The 27,496-nt window shown below is 38.5% G+C and overlaps 1 protein-coding gene across 5 annotated transcripts in view; it reads left to right on the top strand.

The window, feature by feature from the left end:
• MTRF1 (mitochondrial translation release factor 1) overlaps positions 1–27,496 on the top strand; it is a 51,225-nt gene that overhangs the window by 14,906 nt on the left and 8,823 nt on the right. For 4 of the 5 annotated variants that reach the window (XM_036932423.2, XM_057494622.1, XM_057494623.1 and 1 more), the window contains 3 exons: positions 11,381–11,553; positions 14,782–14,899; positions 26,995–27,131. In XM_036932423.2, coding sequence (XP_036788318.2) covers positions 11,381–11,553; positions 14,782–14,899; positions 26,995–27,131 — 428 coding nt within the window. The remainder of the gene's footprint in view (positions 1–11,380; positions 11,554–14,781; positions 14,900–26,994; positions 27,132–27,496) is intronic. The other variant, XM_036932425.2, reaches the window with a different exon arrangement.

A 27,496-nucleotide genomic window follows, 5' to 3' on the forward strand; every position in this document is an offset into this window, starting at 1 on the left:
TAAAATGGGGAAAGGGGAAAGAGCCCCTGTCTTCTAAAATATCTATTCTACATGATATATATGTTATATAATATAGAAGTGTGTATGTAATACCTTTATATATATATATATATATAAAACACACACACACACATATATATATAATATGTATGTTTTTTACATATAGTTGAAATAGGAACTCCACAGAGATTCACACAGCACTAAAAGCTAAGGTTGAAAAGAAACACACTTTCATACAAAAATTCATATGTCCAGTGACTTAAAAGCGTGTGGATCTGTGACTGCAGGTACAGACAGGGACAATACTCAGCTGTCACAGAGCAGTCCGAGCCGAGCGGCCACCGACAGCCTCTGCGGAAGCCGGGGAGGCCGGGGCCGGCACCGTGAGTCTGTGTCCACGGTGCCTAGGGAGCTGAGATATCTTCCAAGTTAAAGGGATTCTGTGAAATGCGTTACATTATCTCTCCCCTCCCAACAGACTGAGGTTTATAATTATGTTTTGTTATTCTCTGCTAACCAGTTGAATTCAGGGAGAGGTCGATTACAGTAATGTGATGGTTGTTTGTATGTGTCCATCAGACATGCATTTCACCAATGGTGAGAGATCTGTGAGGGGAGCCCTGGCACCCTTGAAGAGTTCTATGGTCACTCTTCTCTGTAGGCAGACCTTCCAGTGGGGCTGGAAACTGAACTGGAAAACCTAAAGGCAATGGGAGTAATTGGGTCATAACGTGGCAGGGGCCAAGCAGCGGCACTCACGGCCAGAGGCAGGGTGGGCACGGTCGCTCTAATGCACAGCAGAGTCAGGCAGCAGTCAGCATGGTGAATGTCACAGACCTGTGACCTTGGCTAGCTGATCACAGTGTCCCTAGAAGTGTAACAAATGGGAAGTCTACTCAGTTCTTACTTGATCTGTGTGAACAGAAAAGTAAGTGAACAGAGTCTAACTTTGATCATAAAAACAGAAGTCATGGCCCTTCAGTCAGTTCAGACTTGAGCCAGTTTATAGATCCTCACCTCTTGAATATAGGGGAGGCTGGGTTCCCCTTGAGGAAGGACCCCAGTACACTGCCAAAAATTTATACTGCTAATCTTTTGTGTAATCTTCCACAAAGGCACCTGTGGCCTTTTACCAGGGAAACGGTGGCCTGGGAAAAGGAAGTAACCAGACCTTTCAGGGACTGGATACTGGCTCTGAACTAATTCTGGAAGACCCAAAATACCACTCTGTCCACCAGTCAGAGTAGGGGCCTGTGGAGGTGGAATTTTAGCGGAAGTCCTCAGGGTGGGGGCCCAGTGAATCCCTGAACCCATCCTTTGGTTATTTCCCCAGTTCTAAATGCATCTTTGAAACAGATATATTCATTAGCTAACAGAATCCCCATATGGGTTTCTTGACCTGTGGAATGAGGACTGTTATGGTGGGAAGGACCAAATGGAAGCCCCTAGAACTGCCTCTTCCTAGGAAAATAGTAAACGAAGAGCAATACCACATTCCTGGAGAGTTTGCTGAGATTACTTTCACCATCAAGGACTTGAAAGATTCAGGGTTGGAGATTCCTACCATTCAGCTTGCCTATTTGGCCTGTGCAGAGACAGCTGGATCTTGGACCATGACAGTGGATTATTAATAAGCTTAGCTAAGTGGCGATTCTAACTGTAGCTGCTATACCCAATTTGGTTTTATTTCTTGAGCAAATTAACACCTCCTGTTACCTGCTCTGCAGCTATTGATCTGACAAATGCTTTTTCTCCATACCTGTCAGCAAGGACCACCAAGAGCAGTCTTCTTTCAGCTGGCATGGCCAGCGATACACCTCACTGTCCTACCTCAGAGGTATATCAGCTCTAGCTCTACATCATAATTTAGTTCACAGGGATCTTGATTGTCTTTCTTTTTCACAAGGTATCATACTGGCCCAGAAAAGCTGATGGTGTAGTTCCAGTTACTACTGATGCTCATCAACAGCTAAATGTCAACACTGCTCAGTGCTACACAAGTGCTTTCTCAGTTATTCCTCACAACAACCCTTGGGTTGAGTGCAGGGCTGTGTGCAGTATGAAAGGCTGTCCATTCAGGTGTGCAGTGCTGTAGCCCTAGTTATATATTACTGTCATTTACAAATAAGGACACCAAAGCATGGATGAATTAAGTAACTCACCTGTGGACATCCAGCTAGAAAGATGAGGAGCTTGAATTTGAACCCAGGCAGCCTAAGATTGACTCTATTATCTATAGAGTCAAGTTGCAACCTTCTCCTCTCCAACGAATATGAATTCAAATATTGCACTCAATAGGAAGTAAAGAGAGTACAAGGAATAATTTTAAAAGTACAGAGTGAGCGTGAGATGGGAGGTTTCAATTGTTGTGGCCTTACTCTATTCAGTTCCTGTTGTCTCTCATACTATGACCATCTTACTCCACTGAGTGTGAATGGTAAACAGTTAAATTTTTCATACTGACTCCTAAATGCATACCAGCTTTTTTATCTGGTATTCAAGAAGATGAACAGTAATCTCTTCTGTTGTTGGAGGGAAACCAGCTGTATTGGACATTAGAAGAGACAGTGTGTCCATTCCCGATGTTATCTTCTTAAGGCATTTTCTAGGGTAGTCTATAACTTGACCCAGTTTTCATCTACCCTGCTGACTTCAGAAACCAGGTGGGTTAGGTCTGACTTCATGGTACTGAATATTTGTTAGAAGCATATCAGGAAAGTGGCAGTGGCACTGGCGGCAGTTTCCAGTCCCCCTGAATCCTCACATAAAAGCCAGCAACTGGACAGCAAAGCCAAGGATGTACAGGTGGTATTTACACTAAAACTAACTGCAACATGACACCACTTTGTGCTGGGAAGAAATGGAGTTCACTCAACGAACTCGGTTAAGGTTTTTATAATCAGCAACACTGACTTTTCAGTAATAATTCATTCAAGTATTCAGGAAATATTCTTCCTATGATCCCTTTCTGAGGAATCTGTTGGAAAACAAAATTTCAGACAACTAAAATACAAAGTATCAGCATAAGGGGTAGAGGTGAGCCTTAAATATGTGGTTACCTGTAGAACTAGGTCTCACCGAGGACTAAGGGAAAGAATACAAGTATATAAGAATTATATGATCTGAGAGTGTAGCATACAACCATTTGAACAATGGTGGGGGAATGGAAGAACATATTAAAAAATGTTTTAATGTTTTTAGTAATCATATTTGTGGTAGAATTACTATTGTGATCCCGAGACTGTTGTATGTGTAATATGAGATAAAATAGATGAGTAATTATGGGATGTTCTTTTTTTGATTTAATTTTTTACTGAAGTATCATTTATACACAATCTTATATTGGTTTTGAGTATGTAACAGAGTGATTCAACAGTTACCCATTTTATTAAATCTTCTCCCCCACCAGTACAGTTATTATTTGTCAACATAAGATGTTACCAAATCAATGATTATATTCTCCATGCTGCACTACCATTCCCATGACCAGCTTATATTATGAGTGAGAATTTTTGTGCCCTTTTATCCCCCTCCCCACCCACCCATACCAACCCCTCCCCATGGTAACCACCAGTCATTCTCAGTGTCTATGAGTCTACTGCTATTTTGTTTATTTTGTTTTGTTTTGTTTATATATTCCACAAGTAAGTGAAATCATTTGCTGTTTGTGTCTCTCCTCCTGGCTTATTTCACTTAGTATAATACCCAGTAGGTCCATCCATGTTGTTGCAAATGACAGGATTTTCTTTTTTTAATGGCTGATTTATATGCTACTGTGTATATGTACCACCTCTTCTTTATCTGTTCATCTATTGATGGACACTTAGGTTGCTTCCATATCTTGGATATTATAAATAATGTCACAGTAAACATAGGAGTGCATTTATCTTTTCAAATTAGGGATTTTATTTTCTTTGGGTAAATTTTTAGAAGTGGAATTACTTTGTCCTGTGGTACTTATATTTTTAGTTTTCTAAAGAGCCTCCATACTGCTTTCCACAGTAGCTGCCTCGGATTCACATTCCTGCCAACAGTGTAGGAGGGTTCCATTTTCTCCACATCCTCGCCAACACTTGTTATTTCTTGTCTTTTGGGTAGTGGCCATTCTGACTGGTGTGAGGTGATATCTCAGTGTGGTTTTGATTTGCATTTCCCTGATGATTAGCAATGTGGAGCATCTTTTCATGTGCCTGTTGGCCATCTGTATTTCTTCTTTGGGAAAATATTTTTTCAAGTCCTCCACCCATTTTTTAATTTTGTTATTTGTTTTTTTGGTGTTGACTTGTATGAGTTCTTTATATATTCTCAATGTTAACTCCTTTCCAGATAAAGCATTTATAAATATATTCTCACAACTGTAGGTTGCCTTTTTGTTTTGCTGATGGTGTCCTTTGCTGTACAGAACCTTTTAAGTTGATGTAATCCCACTTGTTCATTTTTTATTTTGTTTCTCTTGCCCAAGGGGATGTGTCCTGCAAAAAATTATGTTGTTATTTACACCTGTTCCCTTATATATTTTCTGTCTGGTTGACCTATTTATGTGAGTGGTGTGTTAAAGTCTCCTAAGAAATGAATGAGTTCTAGTCTATTTCCCCTTTTAATTCTGTTAGTATTTATTTTACATATGTGGGTACTTCTAGGTTGGGTGAATAGATATTTATAATGGTTATATCCTCTTGATGAAGTGACTCCTTTATCATTACATAATGTCCTTCTTGTCTCTTGTTACTTTCTTTGTTTTGAAGTCCATTTTATCGGATATAAGTACTGCTACCCCTGCTTTTTCTCCCTTTTATTGCATTGATATATCTTTTTCCATCCCTTCACTTTCAGTCTGTGTGTATCTTTGGGTCTGAAGTGAGTCTCTTGTAGGCAGCATATAAATGGGTCTTGTTTTTTATCCATTCTGCCACTCTGTGTCTTTTGACTGATGCATTCAGTCTATTTACATTTAAGGTAACTATTGATAGGTATGTATGTATTGCCATTTTATTAACTGTTTTCTGGTTGTTTTTAGTAGCTCCTTTCTGTTCCTTTCTTCTTCTGATACCCTTCTCTTGTTATTTCATGGTTTTCTTTAGTGTTGTGATTGGATTTCTCTTTTTAAATTTTTTGTGCGTCTATCATAGGCTTTAAATTTGTGGTTACCATAAGGTTCATGGATAGCTTCCTAACCATATAACAGACTATTTTGTTGACTGCTCTATTTCAAACACAATCTAAAAGTACTTCATTTTTATTCTTCTTCTTCCTCCACACTTTATGTAGTAAATGTCATAATCTGCATTTTTTGCATATCCCTTGACTGATTTTGTGTATACTTGTTTTTACTACTTTTGTTTTATTTTAATTTTGTACCTGCTTGGTAAGTAATTGGTCTGCTACCATTACTGTGGGTTTATTTTCACTAGTGAAAACTATTTAGACTTAACATTTCCATCTATAGAAGTCCCTTTACATATCCTGTAATGCCAGTTTAGTGGTTATAAATTCCTCAGTCTTCATTTATCTGGGAGATGTTTAATCTCTCCTTTAAATATGAATGATAATCTTACTGGGTAGAGAAAGTCCTTCTGTTTCAATACTTTGAATATTTCATGCCACTCCCTTCTGGCCTGTGAAGTTCCTGCTGAAAGTCTCATGATATAGTCTGAAGGGGTTTCCCTTACAAGTAGTCTTTTACTCTCTCTCTGGCTGCTTTCAGTACCCTCTCATTATCCTTAATCTTTGTCATTTTGATTATTATATGTCTTTGTATGTCTTCCTGGGGTTCCTTGTGTTAGGGGCTTTCTCAACTTCCATGACCTCGGTCTTTTTCCCAGATTGGGGAAGTTTTCAATCATTATTTCCTTAAAGAGACTTTCCTTATGTTTGTCTCTCTTTTCTCCTTCTGGTACCCCTATTATGCAAATACTGCCTCATTTGAAGTCACACAGCTCTCTTAGCATTCTGTCACTTCTAGAGATTTTTTTCTCTCTCTGTTTCCCAGCTTCCTTGTATTCCTGTTCTCTAATTTCCATCTCATTGGTTGTCTCCTCTACTTGGAGCAATTTATTATTCATTCCCTCCATTGTATATTTTATTTCAGTTACAGCTCTTTTATCTTTTTGTTGAAGTTCTCCCTGAGATTTTCAATGCTTTTCTACAGATCAGTGGGCATATTTATGGTTGTTACTTTGAAATCTCTATTAAGAAGATTGGTGATCTCTGTTTCATTTAGTCCTCTTTCTCGTGTCTTATCCTACAGTTTTGTTTGGAACATACTTCTCTGCCTCCTTATTTTGTCAGGGTTTCTGTGTTTTCTTCCTTTGTATTAGATGGATCCTTTATGCTTCCTGGTCTAGAGAGTAATGGCTTTATGAAGAAGGCATTCTGTGATGCCCAGAAGCTCCAAGACTACTCTCCAGTGCCTGATTGTCTGTTGTGGTGGGGCCCCAGTTGCTGATGGTGGGCTATGGGCAGGGCTGCTTTTCTGTCTGTCTGCCAGGAGTGGTCTGTTTCAAGCCACAGCAGATGGCAGTTTGCAGAGCAGAGCAGCAGTGCTTCTGCTGGGAGCATTGTGGGTGGTGCTGCCCTCTGTCTGTCCTGCAGTGGTAGTGGGGCTGCTGGATTGACAGGTGGGTGGGGCAGTCATGCAGCACTGGGCAAGGTGGCCCACAGGAGGAAGAAGTGCTCAGAGCTGGCTTCTGCAGGTGCCCCCCTTGTTGGACTGAGACAGGGCCCAGGAAGCTGGGAAAGCCTCCTTCTGCCTGCCAGGCAGCAAATCGTCCTTCTGCCTCTCAGGTAGCAAAGTCTGACACTGCTGTGCTGAGTAGGCTGGCACTCCAGCTGGACACAGGGAAGTGCCTGGCAGCGGGAGTGGAGTGTTTGGGGCTCCTGGGAGTGCCCAACCTGTTGGGCCAGTAGATAGTTGGGGAAGTTTCATCCATGTGGAGAAAGCTCCATCCAACCCTCAACCCTCTGGCACCCCTCCAGCCGCTGACAGATCTTTCAAAGTGTCACCTCTGTTTTGGGTCTCAGGAGGACCAACAGAGTGTGCCTGTCCTCCATAAGCCACTGGAGTCTCAGCCTCCCGGAGTGCTCCAACTCTCCCTGTTGTCCAGCCCCACTAATCACCAGAACCCAATGCAATGCAGACTTGTGTTCCCAGAGCGGATCTCCAGGACCAGGTGTGCAGAGTTCCTGAGTGCCTATCCCCTCCCTTCTTTGTTTCTTTACCTCCCACCTGTGGGCTGGGATGGGGGAGGGCTGAGGTCCTGATTGATCATGGCTCTGCCACTTTACCCTTCTTTGTGTAGTCTTCTCTTCTTCACCAGGTGTAGGTGGTCTGTTCTGCAGTTTTCAGAGTTAGTTGCATTTGCTATAGTTTCTTCCTTGATGTGTGTGTGTGGAAGGAGGTTTCCTCCTTGCCTTCCTACTCCACCATGTTTCCCCACAAGATACTCTATAGTATCCTGTCTGTCTTTGAGAACCAAGATTCTCCATATGGAAGACAAGAGATACTAGAGTAATAAAGAAGAGGTTGTGATTGTGAGTTTACACGGGAAGTATCAGTTGTCAAGGACTGCGAATGGTCTGAGATTTTGCTCATGAGCGAACAGGTCAGTGTGCTGCGGTTTCATGGGTCACAGATGAAGGACACTTTATTATTCACGGTAATTGCAGTGACCAGAGTATCAGCATTTTTGTGCTGGTTCTGTGAGCCCCACATGCCACAGGCAACTCAAAGAAGTCCAGATGATTCCTTACAGGAGAGGAACCCTGAGCTTAGGGATCTTGAGTCTTTTAATGGGGAGTAAGCATGCCTGCCCACTGGCTGTAGAAGGAGATACTGTGTCTGTCTTCCAAAGTTGTAAGTGAACCTTGTTCTTTGGTCTGGAAGGAGGTGTTATCTCCAAAGCTGTTCACTATACAAAAACCCTTAAAAAGATAGCTCTGGAACAAAATGATAGGCACTGCCTTACTTACAAGATTTGCAGAAATGTAAGAAACTGATAGAGAATTGTTTCCCAACATCAGTATGAATTCATGGGGGGTATTTCCTATCTCTTCCCACTAGAAAGGTCTAGAAACAATGACCAACCCAGTCACAGTGAATATCCCTAGTGCCCAAATATGAAAATATTGAAATATTATTTCTCTCTCAAAGGAACTAGGGCTTCTTGGAAAAACTGATTCTAGGTCTGGGGCAAGAAATGTTCCAAAATAATCCTGGAACATGTTGTTATACCATAACAAGAGACATGTTATGAGAACTTGGAAAGTGACTTGAAGAGGCTCCCATTGGTCAAAAAATGGGACAAGTTACACTTCACTAATAATAATTGCAATTGATTTAAACATGCTAGAGTGTTCAAATCCTTGAATTTATAATGATTTAAAAAAATAATTGGCCATCTTCAGAGGATTAAAAGGACCCAAATTCATTGTATTGCCAATATATATATATATATATATAGGTAAAACTGAAAAAGGTCAGAGTCAACAAACATTATCCTGCCCTTCCTATATAACTGTGTCATTGGGTAATCAAATAGTAGACAAGGGGAAGTGTCTCTTTATAAATTTATTTTAACTAGTAAGTGAGAAAGAAATGATAGAATTAGACTATCACCATTTTACAACCCCCATACATTGAGCATCAAAAGAGACCATTAAAAAAAGAGACAGCCTTCATGGGCCTCCTGTAGTCTTGCCAAAGAGGTCAAGCTGGTTTCTGATCCAGTCTCTGGACCCAGCTGCCAAATTGCAGCCAGTTCAGAGGGCAGAAGAACAGATGCAACTGCACAAAGGGTATGCAGTCAGCAAAACCAGACTGTGGGAAATCCTACAGGACAACAATGCAGGTTCTTCGACAGACAGTTTGTAGCAAACAAAATGATGGATGATGAATTTATAGATTAAGAGATTTAAAAGACATACTGAACTTTTTTAAATGGAAAAGACTAAGCTATCTGTAGATGCACTCATCCCACCAGTTCCTGGACTTGCCATGGGAATGAGGAAGGACATATCTAAGCTGGCCTGTGCATACAGTAAAACAACAAATTTGACTGGATCTATACTGTTGGAACTCAATCAAGAATTAGGAGAAGTGCAAATTGTAGCGCTCCAAAATCTTACAACTACAGACTATTTACTGTTAAAAGAACATAAGGGATGTGAACATTCCCCAGGAATGGGTTGTTTTAATTTGTCTGATTTCTCTCAGACTGTTCAAGTTCAGTTGAACAATATCCACCATATCATAGATAAGTTTTCACAAATGCCTAAGGTGCCTAACTGGTTTTCTTGGTTTCACTGGAGATGGCTGGTAATTACAGGTATGCTTTGGTTATGTAACTATACTCCTATTATGTTAATGTGTGTGCGCAATTTAAGTAGTAGCTTAAAACCTATTCATGCTGAAGGTACTCTACAAGAAGATATGCCAAAGAAATAATCAATCTTCCCATGTTTTCTGCCGCCTGCTACTTCTATAGCTTTTCTTCTTCCTTCCCAATTACAACCCTTAAATAGAATTCGTGCCTCATATCAAATTTACCGAGTATCATAATTCTTCCAAGTGGTAAAGATACCTCAAGACAAATGCTGGGCATAGAAGCTACAGGGCATAAATATGCAAAGAAATAAAAAGCTAGCCATTTCAAACAATAAGGCTTCTCTCTCACTTACCAACTTCACATTTCCCTGTATGGCCCCGGAAGATGACTGGTTAGCCAGAGACGGGTAAGATTCCTCAAGGGAGGAACAACCTAAGACAGGCACAGTCGCAGGGGGGTCATCAGGTGAGAAATTGGGGATCAACAGAGGTGAGGCTTAGAACCTCACCCCCCCGTTCTGAGAGAAATCTTCTGCATACGTGGATGTTTTATTGCCCTTGTCTAGCTTGGATTAACACATAGTCTACAGGCACACACCTGATCATCTACACTAAACTATGTTTTCTACCTTTATCTTGTATCTACCTACCACTTCAGCATTTTATTAAAAATAATAATAATAAAGAGAGAAATGTGGTATCCACAGATAAATCAAGTATAAAAATCAAATGAGTATTCATATTTGAACTGACTGTTTATAGTTCATAATGCATGAGCAAAACCAAAGGTTTCTGTGATGGCTGCCCTTGTACTGTTCACCATGTAAGAACTTATTCACTATGTAAGAATTTGCCCTTGTACTGTTCACCATGTAAGAACTTATTTACTATGTAAGAATTTGTTCTCTGTGTAAGAACTTGTTTGTTATGCCTCAGAAGATTCGAGACTGAAGAAAATTAGGCTTGGGGTGGATTAATGCTTGTGCATTGAGCATTGACTCCCCTATACAGAATTTTATTGTTGTTAACAACCATTTGATCAATAAATATGAGAGATGCCCTCACAAAAAAAAAAAAAAAAAAAAAGTATACACTTCCAATGGTAAAATAGTAAGTAACTGGGATGTAATGAATATAGTCAAGATATTGTAACAGCTTGGTATGGTGATAGCTGGTACCTAGAATTGTCATGTATATAAATGTTGAATCACTATGTTGTACACCTGAAACTAATGTAATGTAATACTGTGTGTCAACTACCCTTCAATAAAAAAATAATTATCTAAAAAAAAAAAAAAAAAAAAAGGCTAAGCTATCATGCCTACACAGCACATGTATGTAATGAATTATAATAAAGGAATAAAAGGATAATGGTTACTCATGAGAATGGGAGGAAATTATAACTAGGAAAGGTCATATAGAAGGAGTTTGGGAGAGACTGACAAAGTTCTTTTTCTTGATCTTGTGGCCGTTAAACCATACTTTTGATCCACATGGTTTTCTGTATATATTTTATAATAAAAAGGTATTTTTAAAACATATTCAGAAGGAAGAAGCTATCCTCAGCATTATGATTGTTTTTTGTGCCTATCATCCTGGCCCAGAGACAAGCAAAAGCTGTTTCAATAGATTTTTGAAAACGTGCGCAGGACCTATAGAATTATTTATCATTATCAAATTATTATGTTATCAAGCAGTTTTATCTATGGCACCATATTAGCCTAAGATTGCAGAGGATGTTTCAATGCAGAAAACATCACAGTATTTTTTTAGTAGTATTTTCATAAAAGTAAAATTTATTCATTATTGAAAATTTAGAAACAAAAAAGTATGAAAAGTAAAATAAAATATATGCTGGTTTTATGTTCCCCAGAGATAACCATAAATAATACTTTGGTATGTTTCCCTTTATGTATTAATACATTTAAATTGGGGAATGTAGTTTTGTACCTACTTTAGGTTCTCACCTCAGGCTCTGTACTCACATTCGGGCCTTAGAAGATCCTGATTGCTTTCAAAGTGGAATTCATTAATATTTCTGCATATTTTTTTTCCTAGGTGGGCTTCATCATGCAGCTGCCCGAATTTCTGGTGACAGTGTCTATAGGCATTTGAAGTATGAAGGTGGGATTCACCGAGTTCAACGAATCCCAGAGGTGGGCCTGTCTTCAAGGATGCAGCGTATCCACACAGGAACAATGTCCGTTATTGTCCTCCCTCAACCAGATGAGGTATCCTCACCAGGTGACACTGAAAACTCATTCCCTTAAATGGGCATGGTGCCAGAAAGCCTTAGCCCCTAGGAAAACCCGTGGCTTTCAGGGTTCCAGACTGAACTTTAGTCTCTGCTGGGAAATCTTAAGTCTTTCTCAGGTAAAGTTGTCCTTGTTATCCATGACCAAGATGTTTTGTTTTGTTTTAAATAGAATTCTCTTTTCTTCACAAAACAGAATCCACAAAGTTTTAAAAATATTGTTGCTTAAGTTTTATCTTAAGAAAAAAATGAATTCCACAGATAGTATCTTGAAGTCAGTGATACAATGTCTATATGGGGTCTATATCTTATTTGAGTAGAGCCTTATCTCTATATTTTTCTTTTTTCTAACCCTTCTTAAAAAATTCATTTAAGCATACAGAAAGTTGAAGGATACCATACTGAAAATTTGTATAACCTTCATCTGGAGTCAGTAATTATTTACATTTTGCCACATTTGCAGATTTTTTTAATGAACCATAAAGGATATAGCAAACACTATGAGTCATTCTCCCCAAACCTTTGACTTACATCTCCTTTGAATAGCTCATTCTCCTATAGAAACTCAATACCATTATCTATGAAAGTCAACCATAATTCTATAATATGGTTGTCTAGAAAAATCTCTTGTGTCCTGGCAACTCACAAAATATTCTGCATTCCAAATGTGTGGGTTTTTTTCCCCACCAAGCAGTACTTCAGTTCTCTATGGATACCAAGTGGGTGTTCTACAATTCAACTCAGTTCTGACACCATCTACCTGGAGATAGAGTCAGATCTCACAGGCTAAGGCTCATCCCTCAGGGCTGCCACCCCTTCCATATGAGAGGTTGATGACAAGTTCAGGTAGTCACTGTGCTTCTGACCAAATGGCTGTAAGTCAGCAGGCTCCCACAACCTCCTCCTGAGGTCTGATGATTTACTAAAGGGACTCACAGAACCCAGGAAAACTATTTATGTACTAGATTACTGATTTATTACAAAGGAAACAACTCAGGAATAGCCAGATGAAGAGATACGTAGGACAAGTATGTGGGAGAGGTGCAGAGCTTCCACACCCTCTCCAGGCTCGCCACCCTTCCATTACTTCCACATGGTCACCAACCTGGAAATTCTTAGAACTCTATACTTTGGGAATTTTTATGGAGGCTTCCATACATAGGCATGACCAATTAAATGACTGGACACTGGAGATTAATTCAACTTCCAGCCCCTCTCCCCTCCTTGGCTGAGCTGAAAGGTCACACAGTTGGTTCCCCTGGTAGTCACCCTCCCTCCCTTGGTTATCTAGGGGCTTTCCCAAGTCCACTCATTCACATAAACTGTGGTTGGAAAGGGATTGTTGTGAACAACAAAAGTCAGCTTTATCACTCCTATCACTTAGGAAATTCCAGGGGTTTTAGGACCTCTATGTGAGGATCTTACTCCTCATTTCTGCCACCCCATTCCTACCTAACCCCTTGTTGTCTTCATATCCTTGATAATTAAACTCATTTAGTGGAGCTTCATTTTCTAAAAGAACAAGGTCTTATTCTCTTACTTGACATTTAAAATTCTTTGTGTATTATTAATTCAATTTTTATGTTCAGAATTAGGTAGTTTCTGCAACTATTGCATGTAATATCCACATATTTGCAATCTACTTAATATACTATAACCACAAGAAATGGGAAATTACTCTTCATCCCTTTAGTGTTTACTGAAATTTAAAGGCAACCAACACTGGCCTACTGTAACAAAAGCCATATAATCTTTTTTCTTTACAGCATAATACTCATTTTAGGGGAAACAATAGAACAACCAAGTTGTATATTAGATTCTAACCTTGACCCAGTTACTTTTCAGAGAGGAAAATCATACTTGCAGTTCTTCATTCAAGCAGGTAAATGATATGTGCAGAACAAAATGTTAAATCTCCCCTCAAAAAACAGCTGCCATAACAAATTTACCAAAAACTTGGTGGCATAAAACAATAAAAATGTATTCTCTCAGGTTCTAGAGACCAGAGATCTAAAGTCAAGGTATTGGCAGGGCCATGCTCCCTCCAAGGTTTCCAGGGGAGAATCTTCCTTTGCCTCTTCCAGAAGAGCATCTCCAGGTATCCCTTGGTTTGAAGCTGTACAGCTCCAGTCTCTGCCTCTGAATTCACGTTCTTCTCCTCTACTCTCCGCTAAGTGTCTCTTATAAGGACAGTCATTGGATTTAGGGCCTGTCTGAATAGCCCAGGATGATCTCGTCTTAAGTCAATTACATCTACAACAACCGTTTTTCCAAATAAGGTTCTGGTACTTAGAACATGAACATATCTTTTTGGGTGTTCCCTTTCAGTCCACAAGTGAGCACTTACACACACACACACACACACACACACACACACACACACACACAGAGTCAGTTCTCACTATTCACAGTAGTTAAGTTCTGAAAAGTCACTGAGAACACGTAGTTAGCGAATACTGAACCATTTTTCCTAGGGGAAATATAATCTAACATAGATTGTAATCTTAATTCCTAAAAACAACCCTTTATATTACAAAAGAGGAAATGAGGTTCAGAAGTGTTAGTGACTTGCCCGAGGCCGCCTTATTGACCCGTGCCAGAGTTAGGATTCAAACCCAGTCCAGCTGGCCCCAAAGCTGGAGCTTCTCACACTATACTGCCCCCTCCTGTCTTCATCCTCTGGTCACACTGAAACAAGAAAACAGTGTCACCTTGTTGGACCTCAGCTGGGCACATGCACGTGGAGAGCAACTTGAACTTTTTGCTGCTCTGTGCATGTCTACATGACTGAAAGTGCTGCAGTAATTGATTTGAGAGAACAAATAAATTTTAGCGAGTTGGTAAATTTGCAAATACAGAATCAGGAAGTAATGAGGATCAACTTCATATATACATACATACATATATGAACATACATATATATATTTTGTATATTTTCTACCTAATCTGGCTTTGTGGGATGATGATGAAACTTGAAAGACTGCATGAGTCAGTGACCTCATAACCTCATAAGTCAGTGTTAAAAAATAGCTTCCATTGAAATGGAGAGTTTATGGTTCTTTCTTTGGTATTTTACCTGTTAGTCTAGTAGTTCTGTCTTACAACATAAAACACTACAGTATATTTGAAAAATCTTGAAATAAATTAAGTATTAAAATATTCATTGAGTGTGGAATTTACATATGGGTTATACCTTTTGTTCTAGGTAGATGTGAAAGTGGACCCCAAGGATCTGCGAATAGATACATTTCGAGCCAAAGGAGCAGGGGGTCAGCACGTTAATACAACCGATAGTGCTATCAGACTTGTTCATGTCCCCACAGGTAAGCAAGTCCCTTTGCTTTTTTACTTTACCCCTTTTTTCACATCTTACAAAACTATTCAGCATTTAAAGGAGGTAGTCCAATGTTAGTGTCTGGTTTCTTTCATAAACCCTTTAATGTTGCCACTGGGGTCATAGGTCATAGGTTCCCAATGTGTTCACATTTCCCTCTGTTTGGAAAAGGTACCTCTCTCAAAGGATGCAGACAGTAAGTGAACCTGCTCAGAGAAGCTGCCCAGGTAGGCTGGACAGTAGTGAGCAACCAGAGGTGCCCCAGTCTAAAAACAAACCGAAAAGTAGTATTAGACATGCCATTGCAATGGAGTTTGCAGTCAGCCTACAGGGAGACAAAAGATCACCATTAGGCTCTGCTGTATTCAGGCTATTATTTTGAATATTGGTAATTTTGGTATACTATGAGGTAGTTTACAGTCCTTACTGTGGTTTTCAACATTTCTACCACTTTTCAGATTTTTAAACTTTTTTCAAACTTTAAAATTTTCTTTTCTTTTTAAAATTAATTTTTACATTAAACAGATATGATTTTAAAAATTCAATGGTAAAGTCCTATAACAAAAAACTACAGCTCCCTGGAGCTCTTCTTTCTCCTCCTGCCTCCTTTCTTGACCATAAATTCCCATTACTGACAGGCAACCACTTTAAACTCTTTTAACTTTTTTTCTAGTAATTACTTCAATGTTTCTAAATAATAATGTGTTCCACTGATCAATTAGTTATTAGATTACATACTGACTTCTTAACATAGATGAGAATTTGGCTCTCTTTCAATATCCTCTTTTCCTATTCCTAATATATTTATATTTTGGCAAAATTAATCTTCACTGTTTTTATTTAAGAAGCAGGTAAACAGTGTTCACTGCTGAGCCAATTAGTATAAAGGTATCCCCGCTTTTCAAAAATTAGCATTACGCCAGTTCGCTTTTCAGAAGACTTACATGATTAGTACCTGTTTTCACTAACCAAAAGAAATCCCAACAGGATTTTCATTTTTACAAAAAAAGTCCAAAATCAGTAGTGTTCAGCATTTGTTTTTCAGTAAGCCCTTAAAGAGGCAGGGTGTACCCCAAACTGAGAGTGGCCCCACCAAGCTCCCCCCCCAAGAACCACTCTCAGCATCAAGCCACCTTATCTTTGAACTGTGTCTGTGAGCATCTGTGCTTTATCTTGATTTATTTTATGTATCTGTTAGCATAATATATCCTAAAGTATCAGAAAAGCCTAAGAGAGGTTGTTTTTTGGGTCTGGGAATGCTGAAAATTTTTTCCATACTAATTAATGATAATTCCATCTTTGCTTTATGCTATTTCAGCTTAGAAAACGTTTCATACAAAGTCTCACTTTCAAATAACAGAGAAAACCTGTACTATGATTTATTTTCCTAAAGTCAATAATTACTTCATGGTTTTTTCATTTGCTTAGTTTTCTTTGACTTTTAAGTCTCTGTACATCTTCCAAAGCTCTGTAAAATGAAATCAACCCAGTTTTCTGCAGGGTTAATGCTTTGCCGTGCCACCTCTGGCAGAGCTCTCTCCATTATCATGCTCCAGTCTGAACGAGTTGCTCTCTAGGGCTGCCACCACGGAGGTGTCCACGTCACTTAGTTGGGGAATTCCCGTAATCTCATACTCCATGTTGGAGCCTCCTGCTTCTTGGATCCCATTCATTTCCCTTTGTTTTACTCTGTCATTTCAGTGACACTCATCTTTAAGTGACTTCTAAGAAAAGATGGGTTGGCATAAATGTTTAAGATACTATATATCTGAAAATAGCTTTATTCTAACCTCACACTTCACAGATCATGAACACTTGCTTGGAAACCATTTCCACTTGGGACACTTAAGGCTTTTTTCATTCATTGTCTTTGTTGCTTTCAGTTTGGAGATTCATGCTCCTCAGTTCTGAAATATTTTTTTCAATAATATCCTTACTAACCATTTTTTGTTCTTCCTGGGATTTCTATTAGTTGTTAGACCACTAGATTTATTGCTGAATTTTCTTTTTTTTCCTCTTACATTATCTATGACTTTGTGTTTTCATTCTTCTTCTAACACATTCACTGAATTTAAAAAATTTATTCTTTTTCTTAATTTTCAAAAGCTCTTCTTATTGTTGGAATTGTCCCTGTTTCATAGTATCCTTTTGTTATCTTGTTGATGCATTTTTTTCTTTTATTGCTCAAGTATATTAATTTTAGTTTCCCTCTACTTCCTGCAATGTCTCTGTTTCCTCTGAGTTAATTTTTGTTTGTTTGTCTCAGTCTTACTTTCATGTGGAAAATGTCTAGAGATCCTTGGCTGTCTATACACATTCAAGAGTAAGGTTGAAAAGCTCTGAGTATATGGGTGCCACTTACCCACCAGTAAGTTTCACTGTAGGGCATTTAGGCAATTAATCAGCTTTTTTATTAGGGACCCCTGAAAGTCAGTATTTACAGACCCTTTATTTTGGGTAGTTTTCTCCTGAGGAAGATCCTCCAGGATACATCTAAAGCGTAAGGGCAATGTCTCACTCTTCAATAAGCAAACTTTTACTTACTTCCTCTTATTTTCAGTCCCATGCCTCATACTTGTCCTTCTTTGTACCTAACCTCAAATCTAAAACTTCCCTTATTTAATTCTCTAAGGACTGTATACCTCCTGTCTCCTATAGATTGAGGGAAGCAACTTGAAGATCTACTTCAAGACTTTCTGTTTTTTAGTCCCCAGATCCTTAACCTTCTCTTCTGAAATACCTGGTGACTCATTTCCTAAGCCTGTCAGGTACTTAGCAGGGCAAATTGGCTGGTTTCTAGTCAGCATGTGTCTCTACAGATGAGACCTAACTCCCCTCTGCTAAGTCATTTATCATTCTTCTATCCACTTTCTTTTAGTATTGTGTTTGGGGGGACTAACACACTTCATTTATTTCAGAAGGACTCTTGTGTTTCTGTTTCCTGTTCTTGTTTTAGTGTGATTTTTAAAAGAAAGAATAGTCCATCTTGAAATCATATGTCACTTCTAAATCTTAAATTCATTTTTAGCCAGTTATTACTTATACTGTTAGTAATTGCAGAAGTTAACCTAATATCCAACAACAGAATAATTTTATATTTCTTTCAAGTTTTCTTTATTGATCTTTTTTCCATAGAAAACTGTAAAAACTTAGAATATATACATGAGCAAGGAAACAGAAAACACCTATAACCGTACCTACTAACCATTGTTGGTTTATATCTTTGGTGTATATCCTTTTGAACTCTTTTCTATGCATATAGAAATACATCCTTTTTTAAAATCAAATATGAGATTATAGTTTTATAGCTTACCATAATTTACCTAAGAAATCCACAAATTCTTAGATACTTAACGTGTTTCATCTCAACCCTATACTGTGGGATATTGTTATAAGCAGTCCAGAAAAGAAATTGAAAAGCTTAAGAGGATAAAACTTAGAATGAGAAAAAGTAAGTTAAGTGGTGATAAAAATTCTGCCAAAAATAACCAAAATACTTTAAAACATGTTACAGGATTTTTAAAATCATGCTATGCAGTCATAAATTACTGACTTCACAAAAGGTGATTGATTTTTGTGCTGCCAGATTTAGCTTGGGCCAAGTTAATTTTTAGCCACTTAGATCTGGTTCTTTGATTTAGAAGTTTAAGAAGCCTTAAGGTTTACTGTCAAACCTTCCCTTAGGCAAGGCACGTCAAGGCCTACTAATTCTTATGAATCCATGCAATTATGAGCAAGTGATTTCTTGAGTTTACTTCATACTTTGAGGTTTGCCATGTTTTCAGCATCTACTGCAAGAAATACCCAACGTTTCTTCATTTCTTCAATCCCAAGACCCTTAGAGTATGAACCGTGTCCCTGCTAGAATAGAAAGTGAGAACTATAGGTCATTTTCCCATTTTCTCCTGGTACCTGGACTCTGATGAATCACATTTTTTCTAACCTACTGCTTCTGAATAACTGCATTTTTCTACCATTAGAAGAGTGCTTCAATTAGGGTATGGTTAAATGTATTGTACAGGGAAAAGTTACTTTTTTTTTGGTAAAATTTATCAAAATGAAGATGAAAATAAATTAGTATTTGTGCTTGGAAAAAGGCAAGTTTTTTAGTTTGCTGCCACTTGGTGAGTGAAAGTGGGCTTCTGTGATTCTTACCCTGTCTTCCTTCATCATCACAGATTCTGGATACCACCTATTCTTCGAAATCAGATTTAATCTCTTCTATAAGTTTGAGCTTTTAAAGTTAAGTCATTGTTATTTAACCTATTTGATTTACGTCATCTAATCTAAGAACCCATCAATTGAACGACATGTCACTGTTATATTACTAAACAGAAATCTAAAAAATACCTCCAATTAAGTTATGACATGCCAATGATTATATAAGATACATTCCAATTTCAGAGTTGTTAAGCTATTTTTTAATGGGCTTCTTAAATAAAAATTTTGGGTTTTTTTCTCATTTATAATTGAAAACCTTTTAAGTAATATATGTAGTTAGTCAGCAAATACATATTAAATATACACTTGGTACTATTGCTACTTAGAATTTTGAAATCTCCTGTAAAGTACTGAAACAACACCCAGAAAACTTACTTTTTCCAAAGTCCTTTTGCAGTTTTTTAACACCAGTACCTTATTTCAGTAGCTCTTCTATTATTACTCAGTATGCCTTCCCCCAACAAATCCTCTATTCCTGAGGGAATACTTAGGGTTAAATACTTCTCTATAGAAGTATATTAAAATATACGATCAAGTGATTCCCTTGGAATTACTGAGTGTTAAGTAAATTTTAAGCTAAAAGGTCTAGCCTCAACCACTCAGTAGGAAGAGTGCAGGTTTTTTACCAATAATCAGTGTGGGTCAGCTAACAAGAAGAGGACTTTGAAGGGAAGCTTATGAACGTCTAGCCATTTTAAACACAATTATCATATATTTTTGGGTGGTGCTAAAAGATACCAGATTCAAGACAGTTCCAGGCAAGTGCCTGGAAGATGGAAGCAAGTTGGTGCCCCAGCCCAAACACATGGCTGTGGTAAAGTAAAATTAATAGAGGTGAAAACTAGGTGCCCTACTAAAAACTAGGTATAGATTGTAGCTTATTCAGACAGGGTGAACATAGTTTGGAGAGTAGAATTTTATAGGAAAAAATTTGAATCTCCACCAAAATAGTTACTGCCGTATCAGTGCAACTGGCCTAGCTAATAGGGTTTGGGTTTTTTAATTTTTGTGGTTCAGAAAGAAAAGAACTTTCTACCTCTAATGTACCTGGAAGCAGGATTGGATACACACCTTCTTTTTTTTTAAATTTTTTTATTAAGGTATGATTGATATACACTCTTATGAAGGTTTCACATGAAAAAACAATGTGGTTACTACATTTACCCATATTCTCAAGTCCCCACCCACACCCCAATGCAGTCACTGTTCATCAGGGCAGCAATATGCCACAGATCCACTATGTGCCTTCTCTGTGCTACACTGTTCTCCCTGTGATCCCCACACCATGTGTACTAAACATAATAGCCCTCAATCCCCTTCTCCTTCCCTCCCCACCCGCCCTCCCACACCTCTCCCCTTCGGTAACCACTAGTTCATTCTTGGAGTCTGTGAGTCTGCTGCTCTTTTGTTCCTTCAGTTTTGCTTCATTGTTATACTCTACAAATGAGGGAAATCATTTGGCATTTGTCTTTCTCCACCTGGCTTATTTCACTGAGCATAATGTCCTCCAGCTCCATCCATGTTGTTGCAAATGGTAGGATTTGTTTCTTTCTTATGGCTGAATAGTATTCCATTGTGTATATGTAGCACATCTTCTTTATCCATTCATCTACTGATGGACACTTCGGTTGCTTCCGTATCTTGGCTCTTGTAAATAGTGCCACAATAAACATAGGCATGCATATGTCTTTTTGAATCTGAGAAGTTGTATTCTTTGGGTAAATTCCAAGGAGTGGGATTCCTGGGTCAAATGGTATTTCTATTTTTAGTTTTTTGAGGAACCTCCATATTGCTTTCCACAATGGCTGAACTAGCTTACATTCCCACCAGCAGTGTAGGAGCATTCCCCTTTCTCCGCATCTTCCCCAGCATTTGTTTTTCTTAGTCTTTTCGATGCTGGACATCCTAACTGGTGTGAGGTGATATCTCATTGTGGTTTTAATTTGCATTTCCCTGATGATTAGCGATGTGGAGCATCTTTTCATGTGCCTGTTGGCCATCTGAAGTTCTTCTTTGTAGAAGTGTCTGTTCATATCCTCCGCCCATTTTTTAATAGGCTTATTTGTTTTTTGGGGGTTGAGGCATGTGAGTTCTTCATGTATTTTGGATGTTAACCCCTTGTCGGATATGTCATTTACAAATATATTCTACCATACTGTAGGATGCCTTTTTGTTCTGTTGATGGTGTCCTTTGCCGTACAGAAACTTTTTAGTTTGATGTAGTCCTGTGAGTTCATTTTTGGTTTTGTTTCCCTTGCTTGAAGAGATGTGTTCAGGAAGAAGTTGCTCATGCTTATATTCAGGAGATGTTTGCCTATGTTGTCTTCTAAGAGTTTTATGGTTTCATGATTTACATTCAAGTCTTTAATCCATTTTGAGTTTACTTTTATGTACGAGGTTAAACAGTAATCCAGTTTCATTCTCTTGCATGTAGCTGTCCAGTTTTGCCAACACCAGCTGTTGAAGAGGCTGTCATTTCCCCATCTTATATCCGTGGCTCCTTTATCATATATTAATTGACCATATATGGTTGGGTTTATATCAGGGTTCTCTAGTCTGTTCCATTGGTCTATGGGACTGTTCTTGTGCCAGTACCAAATTGTCTTGATTACTGTGGCTTTGTAGTAGAGCTTGAAGTTGGGGAACATAATAACCCCAGCTTTATTCTTCCTTCTCAGAATTGCTTTGGCTATTCGAGGTCTTTTGTGGTTCCATGTGAATTTTAGGATAAATATGTTGAATAGAAATGGGGAAAGTGGGCATCCTTGTCTTGTTCCCAATCTTAAAAGAAAAGCTTTGAGCTTCTCGCTGTTAAGTATTAACAATTTTCTCTAGTTCACTGAAGTATGCTGTTGGTATTTTGATAGGAATTGCATTGAATCTATTGGTTGCTTTAGGCAGGATGGCCATTTTGACAATATTAATCCTTCCTATCCATGAGCACGGGATGTGTTTCAATTTATTTGTATCTTTAATTCCTCTCATGAGTGTCTTGTAGTTTTGAGAGCATAGGTCTTTCACTTCCTTGGTTAGGTTTATTCCTAGGTATTTTATTCTTTTTGATGCAATTGTGAATGGAATTGTTTTCCTGATTTCTCTCTCTGCTAGTTCATTGTTAGTGTGTAGGAAGGCCACAGATTTCTGCGTATTAATTTTGTATCCCACAACTTTGCTGAATTCAGATATTAGATCTAGTAGTTTTGGAGTGGATTCTTTGGGGTTTTTTATGTGCAATATCATGTCATCTGCAAATAGGGACAGTTAAACTTCTTCCTTGCCAATCTGGATGCATTTTATTTCTTTGTGCTGTCTGATTGCTGTGGCTAGGACCTCCAGTACTATGTTGAATAGAAGTGGGGAAAGTGGGCACCTTGTCTTGTTCGCCATCTTAAAGGAAAAGCTTTGAGCTTCTTGCTGTTAAGTATGATGTTGGCTGTGGGTTTGTCATATATGGCCTTTATTATCTTGAGGTACTTGCCCTCTATACCCATTTTGTTGAGAATTTTTATCATGAATGGATGTTGAATTTTGTCAAATGCTTTTTCAGAATCTATGGAGATGATCATGTGTTTTTTGTCCTTCTTTTTGTTGATGTGGTGGGTGATGTTGATGGATTTTCGAGTGTTGTACCATCCTTGCATCCCTGGAATAAATCCTACTTGATCATCATGAATGATCTCTTTGATGTATTTTTGAATTCTGTTTGCTAATATTTTGTTGAGTATTTTTGCATCTATGTTCATCAGGGATATTGGTCTGTAAGTTTCTTTTTTTGGTGTCTTTGCCTGGTTTTGGTATTAGAGTGATGCTGGCCTCATAGAATGAGTTTGGAAGTATTCCCTCCTCTTCTATTTTTTGGAAAACTTTAAGGAGAATGAGTATTAGGTCTTCAGTAAATGTTCAATAAAATTCAGCGGTGAAGCCATCTGGTCCAGGAGTTTTGTTGTTAGGTAGTTTTTTTATTATCAGTTTGATTTCATTGTTGGTAATTGGTCAATTCAGATTTTCTGTTTCTTCCTGGGTCAGCCTTGGAAGGTTGTATTTTTCTAGAAAGTTCTCCATTTCTTCTAGGTTATCGAGTTTGTTAGCATATAATTTTTCATGGTATTGTCTAATAATTCTTTGTATTTCTGTCATGCCTGTAGTGATTTTTCCTTACTCACTTCTGATTCTGTTTATGTGTGTAGACTCTCTTGTTTTCTTGATAAGTCTGGCTAGGGGTTTATCTATTTTGTTTATTTTCTCAAAGAACCAGTTCTTGCTTTCATTGATTGTTTCTATTGTTTTATTCTTCTCAATTTTATTTATTTCTGTTCTAATCTTTATTATGTCCCTCCTACTGATTTTGGGCCTTATTTTTTCTTCTTTTTGCAGTCTCATTAATTGTGAGTTTACACTGCTTATATGGGATTGTTCTTTTTTCCTGAGGTAGGCCTGTATTGCAATATACTTTCCTCTTAGCAAGGCCTTGGCTGTGTCCCACAGATTTTGCGGTGTTGAATTATTGTTGTCATTTGTCTCCATATATTGCTTGATCTCTGTTTTTATTTGGTTATTGATCCATTGGTTATTCAGGAGCATGTTGTGAAGCCTACATATGTTTGTGAGCTTTTTCATTTTCTTTGTGTAATTCATTTCTAGTTTCAGACCTCTGTGGTCTGAGAAACTGGTTGGTAGAATTTCAATCATTTTGAATTTACTCAGGCTCTTTTTGTGGCCTAGTTTGCGGTCTATTCTGGAAAATGTTCCATGTGCACTTAAGAATGTGTATCCTGCTGCTTTTGAATGTAGAGTTCTGTAGATGTCTATTAGGTCCATCTGTTCTAGTGTGTTGTTCAGTGCCTCCGTGTCCTTATTTATTTTCTGCCCAGTGGATCTATCCTTTGGGGTGAGTGGTGTGTTGAAGTCTCCTGAAATGAATGCATTGCATTGTATTTCCCCTTTTAATTCTGTTAGTATTTGTTTCACATATGTAGGTGCTCCTGTGTTGGGAGCATGGATATTTACAATGGTTATATCTTCTTGTTGGGTTGACCCCCTTATCATTATATAATGTCCTTCTTTGTCTCTTGTGGCTTTCTTTGTTTTGATGTCTATTTTGTATGATACTACAACTCCTGCTTTTTTCTCTCTATTAGTTGCATGAAATATCTTTTTCCATCCCTTCACTTTTAGTCTGTGTATATCTTTGGGTTTAAAGTGAGTCTCTTTTAGGCAGCATGTAGATGGGTCTTGTTTTTTTATCTTTCAGTGACTCTGTGTCTTCTAATTGGTGCATTCAGTCCATTTGCATTTAGGGTGATTATTGATAGGTATGTACTTATTGCCATTGCAGACTTTAGATTCGTGGTTACCAAAGGTTCAAGGTTAACTTCCTTACTATCTAAGAGTCTAACTTAACTCACTTAATATGCTATTACAAACACAATCTAAAGGTTCTTTTCTTTTTCTCCTCCTTTTTCTTCCTCCTCCATTCTTTATATGTTAGGTATTAATCTGTACTCTTTGTCTATCCCTTGATTGACTTTGGGGATAGTTCATTTAATTTTGCATTTGCATAGTAATTAGCTGTTCTGCTTTCTTTACTGTGGTTTTAGTCCCTCTGGTGACAGCTATTAAACCTTAGGAACACTTTCATCTATAGCAGTCCCTCCAAAATGCACTGTAGAGATGGTTTGTGGGAGGTAAATTCTCTCAGCTTTTGCTTACCTGAAAATTGTTTAATCCCTCCTTCAAATTTAAATGATAATCCTTCCAGATAAAGTAATCTTGGTTCCAGGCCCTTCTGCTTCATTGCATTAAATACTTCATGCCACTACCTTCTGGCCTGTAAAGTTTCTGGTGAGAAGTCTGATGTTAGCCTGATAGGCTTTCCTTTGTATGTGATCTTATTTTTTCTCTGCCTGCTTTTTATAGTCTGTCATTATCCTTGATCTTTGCCATTTTAATTACTATATGTCTTGCTGTTGTCTTCCTTGGGTCCCTTATGTTGGGAGATCTGTGCATCTTCATGGCCTGAGAGACTATCTCCTTCCCAAGATTGGGGAAGTTTTCAGCAATTACCTCCTCAAAGCCACTTTCCATCCCTTTTTCTCTCTCTTTTTCTTCTTCTGGTACCCCTATAATCTGACTATTTTTCCATTTGGATTGGTCATACGGTTCTCTCAGTATTCTTTCATTCTTAGAGATCCTTTTTTCTCCCTGTGCCTCAGCTTCTTTGTATTCCTCTTCTCTAGTTTCTATTTCATTTATCATCTCCTCCACGATATATAATCTGCTTTTAATACCCTCCATTTTGCTCTTCAACAATTGGATCTCCAACCAGAATTCACTCCCGAGTTCTTGAATATCTTTTCATACCTCCATGAGCATGTTAATGATTTTTATTTTGAACTCCCTTTCAGGAAGATTCATGAGGTCAGTGTCATCTTTCTCAGGAGTTATATTAATTTTATTCTGGACCAGGTCTCTTTGGCGTTTCATGTTTGTATATGGCGCCCTCTAGTGTCCAGAAGCTCTATTCTGGAGCTGCTCAGCCCTTGAAGCAATGTCGGGGGTCGCAGGGGAGCGGTACTGGTGCCTGGGGGGAGGAAAGAGCTGTTTCCCACTTCCCAGCTGCTGTGCCTGTCTCCACTGCCTGAACCAGTGGACCAAGCACACAGGTGTAAGCTTTTGTCCCAGAGCAGCCGGATATGGATCCCTGCTTTCCACAAGCGGCTGGAATCCCAGTCTCTCCAGGAATTCTCCCTGTCTTAGCTTTCCAACCCCGTAATCATGAGAGTCTCATGAAAGCACCATGAAATGTAGGTTTGTGCTCCCAGCTCAGATCTCCGGAGCTAGGTATTCAGCAGTCCCAGGCCTCCACTCCCCCCCTGCCGAGTTTCTCTTCCTCCCGCTGGTGAGCTGGGGTGGGGGAGGGGCTTGGGTCCCGCCAGGCTACAGCTTTGGTTATGTTAGCCTTTTCCATGAGGTCTGCTCTTTTCTCCAGGTTTATGTAGTCTGGTGCAGTCCTCTTTCTTGTTGATCTTTCAGGATTAGTTGTATTAAGTATATTTTCATATTATATGCGGTTTTAGAAGGAAGCCTCTGTCTCACGTCTCACGCCGCCATCTTTAATCCCCCCAGACCTTCGGAGTGGTAGCTGCAGAGTTAAGAATAGACCAGCTTGAAGTCTCGAGGGGTCACCATTTCCAGGCTAGGTTTGGGTTAGGCCAGCTAGGCTGCACCATGGGCCAAATCCAGAAGTTGGCTAATGAAAATGTGTGGTCAGATGTGTTGATTTACCAGATTTAGAACCAAAATAATTCAGAACTATTCACTATAAACTCTTCTTTTTCAAGAGTTTAAGTAGTTTTGTTTCACTGGTTTGTATATATAAATTCATTTCTAAAACACCAGCTCTGTATTTGTGACTCGAAGGGGAAAAGCTGAGTTCTCCTTGAGTAACAGAGGGAAGGGAGCAGCACACGGGGTGACAGCAGGTTGCTTTTTGCTGAGCTGCAGAAGCGTCCAGATGAGCTCCGAGGGAGAGGCAGAGTCTGAGAACAAAAGTGCATGTGACCTCCTGCAGGGCTCCTGCTTTCAGTCTCCTCCTCTGAACTGTCTCATTTAGATTCCGAAATCCGAATAGCGATCTACCATTGCGACCTTTATAATACAGGCAGGGTTTCTGAAGTATGCTAAATCTGAAATGTTTTTAATTCCTTGTGATCTTTTCCTGACCAACCTTTTTCCCTTTACAATGTTCCTTAGTCGTATCTTTTTTTCCCCTCGAATTTTATTGAGATATAATTAACACCTTAATTCTATCTTAATTTGGCTTTTGGAAGCTACAGTTTACCTCTGACCCCTGTTATTTTTCAGGACTTGTAGTAGAATGCCAACAAGAACGGTCACAGATAAAAAATAAAGAAATAGCTTTGCGTGTGTTGAGAGCTAGACTGTACCAGCAGATTACTGAGAAAGACAAGTGTCAGCAACAAAGTGCTAGAAAACTGCAGGTAAGACTTATTTAGTGTAATAAGTTAATGCCTCTGCATAAACAGTCATCATTTTATTTAGAAAATGTAGTTTTTGTTCTTCATTGAATGGAAATATTTTAGAGCATAGGAAATATGCCCATTTGTAAATAAGGAATAATTTAAATACATGTGGACTGACAGATGATGGCTAAACTTGGACATGCCAGTTTGCAATGGGTAGGTGAGATATGCATAAATTCAAAATGATTTCCTAGTTGCTTCCCTCCAGTATTTATATTATAACTGCCTTGAGAGGAAATTGGTTAAAAGACAGAATCATTTTCTGAAACCCTAGATTTTCAGATTTTTATTTAAAAATGATACTTTTATTAACTAACATTAAC

Source organism: Manis pentadactyla, chromosome 17, assembly GCF_030020395.1.
Source record: "Manis pentadactyla isolate mManPen7 chromosome 17, mManPen7.hap1, whole genome shotgun sequence".
In the NCBI taxonomy this organism is placed as follows: Eukaryota; Metazoa; Chordata; class Mammalia; order Pholidota; family Manidae; genus Manis; species Manis pentadactyla.